Genomic DNA, 7,990 nt, shown 5'->3' with positions numbered 1-7,990 from the left:
TGCCCTGAGTTTTCCCTCTCACTGGTGTTCTGTGAAGCCTTTTCATGTGGCCCTTGTATTCGTTCTCCCTTTTGTTCATCTGCTTGAAGATGGCCAGTTTCATTCTTCTCACATATTTCCTTTTATTTTTTTCTTTAAAGTTGGAAGAGCGTTGAATTCTCTGAGACGCTTAGGTTTTATTATACATTCATCCCATGTAATGCTCAGGAATTTTCTTATGTGCTTGTTTTCTAATATGATACCTGTGGTGAAGGGCTGCTGAAGTTCCTGTAAGACTTGGACCAATTAATATTGACACATGTTGGGGGTTCAAGAAACAGGCAGGTTTTAAAGAAACCTGAAGAAATAAACTAAAGAAACCAAGCTGCATTTAAGGTAATATGATATTAATGATGTAAAGGGAAACTTCAAGAGAGGGAGCTATTCATAAAATGTTTCAACCACCATTTCCTGTAGGGGACATTTAAATAGAAAAGACTGTATCATAATTTACAATGTTCTTGTCAGTAAATAGCGGCAGCTATGACAAGCTACCTGTTAGCTCTCCTGCTCTCTCTAATTGCTGTTATCCTACCCCCGAGATGTAAGTACTCTTCTAAGGATAAAAATATCCAAATTCCTACTTCCTCTGGATAACGCGTAACATAATTGCACTTCTGTTGCATTTCAGATGGCTGCATGGACATTATTGGAGGACACATCGTGCGTCCTCATTCCTGGCCTTTTATGGCTGCTATCCAGACAAAGAATTTAACTGTGTGTGGAGGAGCTCTTGTGGGAAAGCAATGGGTTTTGACAGCAGCGCATTGTGAGTAAGTATCTTATACTGGGGCAATTTCAACTCTTCATTGAGGTGGGGCATGGTGTGCAAGCCTGTAAGTAAAGAAAAGTGGTTATTGATTTCTTAAGAATTGTTAAAAGCTGCAGTTCTCTCACTAAACTGATCTAAGAACTTGTCATTCTGTTTTAAGTTGTTTTGTAAACTACTGATCTGCATTGTGTAGAGTTACCTTCATTAGTCAGATCCTGCCAGTGTTACAGGATACAGACTGTGCTGATAAAAGACCCAATTCATTATTTGTGCATCTGAAACAGCAGCGTCTTAGAGACAGGGATATATTCCAAAGTGCTTTAAACAAATCTTACCTGTGTGCCTGGGACTAAGCCTCAAAACACCCTGAGAGATGAAGCTGAATTAGATGGAAACAAGATTCCTCCCATTTTAAGTGACCTGGGCTCAGAAAAACTGAATGTCAGTCATGACTATGACAAGGAGCCTTGTCCTTTTGACAAGTCAAATGTGAGCACAAGCACCCCTCTCTCAGGTGGGGTACCCCAAGGCTGGCACAGCTGTTGAACAGCTGGCTCAGGGTAAGGAGGACATCTACTGTTCACATTAGGAAGTAAAATGCCCATGCTTTTGCTAAAATATTTTCTAACTCCTATTTTAGTTCTCCAATTTTTTTTCTGTATTTGAGTAACTAAAAGCAAACCAATTACAATAAACCTGTGCAAGCCTGACCTCCTCAAACACAGTGTGGGCAGCTCAGCCGGCCTTCTTTCATCAGTTAGTCTAAAATAGTGGACACAGCTCCTTCTTTCTAAGTGAATTTGACTTCCACACTTCAGCTGAATCAGGTTTGGTTGCATTTTTTGTAAGGGTAGAACAGCATGTGCTGTTTTGAACATTTACAAAACAAAAGCCAAGCCTTCGTCTTTGGAATGAAGGGATTTTTTGATGGGAGCTGGAGTCTCTCACTCTTGAGTTAGTGGGTTAGAGATATCCAGTTAGTTATGGTTATAAAAATTCAGATTTGGGAGCTATTCAGTGGAAAGGGCACTGGCTGTATCTGGTCCTGTGGAGAGGACAGCTCTGGTCACTGGTTTGGTTTTCTAACAAGCACATTGGTTTGGGCTAACTTTGAGTCTTTGTCACTGGGACAAAGTGAAACAATATCTGTCTGGTCTCCTTCTCCTGAGCTATATGATGATGCCCATGCAAAACCCACCCAGCCCTAGGCTATGTCTAGACTTTTCTTAGCAGGTGCAATTGCAGTGCATGTAAGCCTTCCTAACTAATGAATATTATGTGATAATCACTTCTGAAATAATTTTTGTCTTAGATAAAATAGCATTAATCCAGCAACATGAATTTCTGTGTGGCCTGCAAGCAACCTATCAGAGACCTGGATGAAGTTGCAGTGGGTTTTTTTGGTTTTTTTTTCCCCCCAAGCTTCTCTGTATGCAGAGTGGCCAATTGCCTGGGCTTTCTGCAAGTCCAGCAGTTGCACCTCTGTTGGGGATGATACATGAAAGAGTCCCAGGGATGGAGTTTTGTGAGTCTTATATCATTCTCACTGTGTAAGTGTGCTTCATAGATAAAAAGAGAAATTTTTAGGATCCAGCACTGCCTTTGCAGCTATTTTCACAAGCAAACATTCACATACAAATAAATGAATTGTATCTTTCAGTGAGACATGCAGCTGGAATGAAGAAAGTAACTTTTTTTTGTTTGGATTGATAAAGTCTTTGTTCTGGCTTGAATAAGTTGTCCTGTATGTAGTGAGATTGTGTTCTGAAGATGAAGCACAGGAAACCAGTAGTATGTCTTCTGGCAATGTCATCTTACTGGGCTGCATTAAGTTTAGCAGGACAAAATGAAGAAAGACAAACTCTAATAAATACATTTCTGATAATACTCAGAGAGCTTGGGGGAGAGGGAGATTTATGAGAGGCTTAACTCTTACTGTTTATTAGCAGGAACTGGACATATAAGTCTCTTTGGGTTTTGGCAGTCTCCCTTTTTAATATTCACTATAGGGGTGTCTTGAGTTAGGCAACACCCATCCTTCTTCCTTAATGGGCTGAATCCTGTATTTAGTGAAGTTAAGGACAAAACTTTCATTAATATTAAAGAAGTCCACTTTAGTAGAGCACTTACCTGTATGCATAATGCTCAGAATGAGTACTGAGTATTGATATGTGTACTGGCATCCCACTGATGTCAGCAAGACAACCTACATGCTATTATTAATCAGGTGTGTTTCAGTCCTTTGCAGGATTAGGTCCTAAGTCCAAAGGAGACCATTAAAAGATTAATGAAAGGCATCAGCACCAGCAGTCCTTGTGCAAGGGACTCTCCTTAAAAAGCCAGCAGGCTTTTTCATGAAATTAATTCCAAACTCTGGAAATCCCTGAAGGTCAGCTATAACACCGTTATTTCACCAAACTAGATTTACAGTAAAGAAATGTTACTTTGTAGAGGAAATTACAAGCTCATGTCAAAACATCGAAATGAACAATATCCTTCCCTATGTTTTAATCATGTTGTTGTAAAATGAAATTGTGAGTATTATGTTACATGTCTTTTGATTATCTTGAGAGATGCTGCTCAGTTCCAGTAGTGACCTTCTCTCCCTGTACTTTCTTTAAATTACAGATTGAACAAATCAGAAGTTAGAGTTGTTCTTGGAGCCCATCAAGCATCCATAGCTGAAAAAGAACAGCAGATATTTAAGGTTATGCACTACTTTCCTAATCCTCAGTTTGACAGGTCTTCCAAGGAAAATGATATAATGCTCCTCAAGGTATTGTGTTAATTACTGTTGTATTATTATAAGAGGAATTTTGCTGATGATTGTTTTGGCTATTCTTTGATATCGAAGAGTACATTGTTTAGATAGCTTAACAATATCACAGAACACCCTGCTTTTAGTTGTACTAATCCAGATAAAGTTACAGGATCACTGGCACTGTGAGCAGGGATGACATTTCAAGCCCATTCCGTGCTCTAAAACTCCCTTTAACCCACTCACTGCAGCAACCCCTCCAAAACCCCAAAACACATTCTTTAGTAATTTTTCAAAGGCAGTGCTGAAGTGATGTATGCAATGGAGTCTGGGTCACAGCTGTATTCCAAAGGGATACCTTATGCTGGACTAAGCAAAAATGGGGATGAAACTTACTGTTAATTATTTGGGGTAACCACATAAAGTAAAAGTATGGATAATACAGGACATCATAGATGAATTCAGCTCTAGGAGCACAGAGTGGTCACATAATGAAGAAGGCTCAGGACACTGCAGAATGAAGCATGGAAAGGTGTCCTTGCCAACATCATCGTCCTGAATGCCAAAGTGTGGCAGGGCTGTAAGAATTTCCTGCATACCAGCTCCTGCTCAGCCTGGCTCATGCCTCATGTGTCCCTGCACTGAGAACTCTGTTAATCCAGCACTGAGATTGACATGGAGGCAGCCATGGGTGTTTTGAATAGGGAGAGGGCAGTCTCTATGCCGGAAACCTGTAGATGGTCAAATGGTTCTGGAGGATTTCCTTCCTGGAACCAGCAGTTTCAGTGCTGGTCCAAAGTCCCTGAGAAAGATAAGACTTGTACATCATCTTTCCTATACCTTTAGAAATATCATGACTTCAGTACGATGCCTAAGAAATCTTGGATGGATCTTTATTTAGGCTATGCTTTAATGTTAGGCCTGTGATAATGAAGAAATAGCTTTATGTGAAATATCAATATGTATATTTAAAATAATTGACTAGGTACAGTATATTATGAATATTACCACACTTCTGAAATAATTGGTGGAATTATGTGGAAAAGGAAGTGATGACTTGAACCTGATTTCTAATGTTTAGCTAGTATCACCAGTTTGGTATGACAATGACACAGGGAGGAAACTAGCAATGTCCCCTTCTGGAACTAGCTGGAGCATTTACAGACATCTGTGCCTCCACTGACTTATCACTGCCCAAGCGTGAGAGGCTCCTTCCCCCAGATGTTAGTGAGTATTCTCCATCTGCTTCATTGCAAAGGCAGAGAGGTTCATTTCACTGGCTTCTCCTGTGGCCACCAGCAACTTATCAGGAGCACCAGGTTTTTTGTGAACACAATAACAAAATGGATTGCTAGAAATCAGTATTTCTAGAGGTGAAAGTTATAACTCTGTTCCAGAATGACATGGATACCATAAAATCTTTTGTCTGAATTTGACACAGGAGCAGGGATAGCGTTAGTACCAGGGCTCACCTCCCATCTCTACAGTTCTGCTGTAATGCAGTACTAAGTGACTTGGGATAAACTTTCCATTTTGGAAATTCCCACCAGCACTGACGATAATAAACTGTAAGGATTTTTTGGGTAAACTTGTGATTTGTTGGAGTGCCTTTTTTAAAAGGTATAAAGCCAGAATTGTTTAACTGACAACCATTCAGCAACATGTATTGACAGCCTGTGAAATGAATCATGGTGCGGTGATCGTGTGTAAAACAGAAAATGTCTGTTCAGTAGCTGTGAGCCCTTACCAAGCACATTGAGGATATGTGTTAGTGTTTTGCTATGTTTTCATTTACAGGCTTAAATTACTGAAGGATGAATCTGTCAGGTAAAGGCCAATAAAACACAGACAGTTCAGATCATTTATGCCTTTTGAATCTCTCAGAGCAAAAACTTGGCAGTCTGAAGAGTTCAAGACCTCATTTTCCCCCAATTATGTCACTGTGGTCATGTCTAATTGGTTATAGCTTTTGTTTTCATCTTTGTTACTGGGTACATTGCGCTGTGCTTTGAGACCTTTCTGTGTGTCAGTCAAGCACCAGAGTCTGATTTCAACACAGAAGTTCAGTGGCAAGTGAGGTTCTCAGATAGGATATAGATCCAACAGCCTAACTCCTGTGCAGGTTTTTAATTTCCTACTATAATCAATGGGAAGCTAGGCTTGAACTCACTACTGCTGCCGTAGATAGGGGATTGCTATACAGACACCAGGAAAATTCTTTTGGATTTGTAAAAGGGCAATTAAGCTCAGGATCAGTTCCTAAATATTGAAAACTGATTTATAAGGAAAGTACTGGTAAAATGAGTCTAAATGCCAATTGAAACTACATTATACTTTCCTCCCTTTTCTGCATGAGAAAGCATTTTTTTTCTTCTTTTTTCCAGCTGAATGGTATTGCAAAGCTGAATAAATTTGTGCAACTTTTGCCTCTGCCTGACTCTTATGAAGATACCAAACCTGGCACAACGTGCAAGGTGGCTGGCTGGGGAGTCACATCTTCACAAAAGCCATCAAAATATCTTCGGAAAACAACTCTTAAAATTGTTGGTAGAAAAAGCTGTGAGAGCAAATATGGAAATTATGCAAAAATAACCAGCAACATGTTGTGTGCTGTAGGGAAAAATAAATTTTTCAAGGGAGATGCTTGCCAGGTAAGAAGCAAAGTTACAAAGAGGAGGGGATGTGCTTTTAACAATGGTTCCCTTTTCACTGGGAACAAAGGAGTGCTAGACACTTAATGAGGCTGACCAGATTCACAGTGATTTTAACCACGTTTGTAAGAGACTTTATTGCTGTGAAAAGGAAGTGTTAAAACTTCGAGTAGTTTAGGTCAATGTACACAACAAGATGAAGAATATGGGAATTTGAGTCTGGCATTACCTCAGTTCACTTCAGGTGCATTTCTTTAGCTAAGGTGCTCCCCTTAGGCACCACCTGTAGTTATCGGAGAAGAAGAACTTTCAGGGTCTGAATCATCTGATCCTTTCCAGATGTCAACATCTGAATAGTACAGAATTAACTGTACACTCAAAAGTGCTGTTTGGATCTTGCTTTTGATGTCTTCTGTGCTGAGTCCAGAAAAGCCAATTGCTAAAGAAGTAAGAATCAATCTATACCAACAATAAAAATATACCTTTTGAAATAGAATTATGATAGCACTGTGCTGGTCTACAACATTTACAAAGGCTCCCTCAGGCTTTAAAAGCAATGGCTCCTTATACCTCACCCCACTCCCATGAAGTGACGTAAGCCAACTAGTCCATTTCATAGGTTGGAACAGATTAGAAGTAGTTTTCCAAACGTGTTTATGCACTGCAGGTGGTACTGCATGCTCCTCTGGAGAGCAACAAACACACATTAATAGTTACTTCTATTTTGTGTTCTAGGGCGATTCAGGTGGGCCGTTAATCTGTGCTGGTCGATACAGTGGGATTGTTTCTTTTGGAAAAAGATGTGGAAGAAGACACATGCCTGGAGTTTACACACGACTGACTGAAAAATATATTGACTGGATAAAAAAAATAATTTCCCTTCACAGAGATCCATGAGACAGGCAAGACTGTTTCAATGAATACTCTGCTGTGCATTAGAACTAGGTGCTGCTGCTTTAGTGCGCCACCTTTAAATAGTACCTCCCAACTTCACAGCTTTACTAACACCACCACAGCTTTATGAGAACAGTTCAAAATGTTCCCCTTTGTACAGATAACATGTTTACTCATCTTTAGTAGGAAACTGCCTCTTAGATAACACAATTTCATAGAATCATAGAATCATTAAGGTTGGAAAAGACCTCTAAGATCATCGAGTCCAACTGTCGACCCAACACCACCATGCCCACTAAACCGTGACCCTAAGTGCCGCATCTACACGTCTTTTAAATACCTCCAGGGATGGGGACTCAACCACTTCCCTGGGCAGCCTGTGCCAATGTTTCACCACTCTTTCAGTAAAGAAATTTTTCCTTACATCCAATCTAAACCTCCCCTGCCGCAACTTGAGGCCATTTCCTCTCGTCCTATCGCTAGTTTTTTGTCCAATTTGTATTGGACTTCACCTTACTTCTTAGTGTGATAGGAAAGTACTGCTCACCTTATTATGCCTGGGATGAGGCAACATTTTTGAATGTGTACTTACAGAAAAATTCAATTTCAGACTGATAGTGAATGAGATGTCTGCTGAATGAGAAAAAACAGAACAAAAGCTTTAAGCGTTCAAATATTTTGCTGTGACGTTTTTCAAAACCAAATACTTCAGTTCTCCATTACTAAATATTTGTTTAACTAAATTCATTTTCAAAGAGTTAAAGTATTAAACAGATAAACATTTTTCCATTTAATCTTCCATTATGAGAGAGAAAAAAATAATTTTCTCTTTTTTCCTAGATTATTTTACCCAATTTTTGGTTTTTTTTGTGATCA

At 39.5% G+C, this 7,990-nt stretch overlaps 1 protein-coding gene across 1 annotated transcript; it reads left to right on the top strand.

Annotated features, from left to right (window-relative positions):
- The first annotated feature begins 522 nt into the window (after positions 1 to 522).
- On the top strand, positions 523 to 7,144 carry LOC143172762 (granzyme A-like). Its single transcript, XM_076362511.1, has 5 exons — positions 523 to 583; positions 671 to 812; positions 3,440 to 3,587; positions 5,954 to 6,220; positions 6,956 to 7,144. Exons 1-5 carry the CDS (start codon positions 523 to 525, stop codon positions 7,115 to 7,117), a joined length of 780 nt encoding a protein of 259 aa, XP_076218626.1. The 3' UTR covers positions 7,118 to 7,144.
- Positions 7,145 to 7,990: the final 846 nt, after the last annotated feature.

Source organism: Aptenodytes patagonicus, chromosome Z, assembly GCF_965638725.1.
Source record: "Aptenodytes patagonicus chromosome Z, bAptPat1.pri.cur, whole genome shotgun sequence".
Lineage (NCBI taxonomy): Eukaryota > Metazoa > Chordata > Aves > Sphenisciformes > Spheniscidae > Aptenodytes > Aptenodytes patagonicus.
Note: the sequence above shows the minus strand (reverse complement) of the source record. Positions and strands in the feature narration are given on the sequence as shown.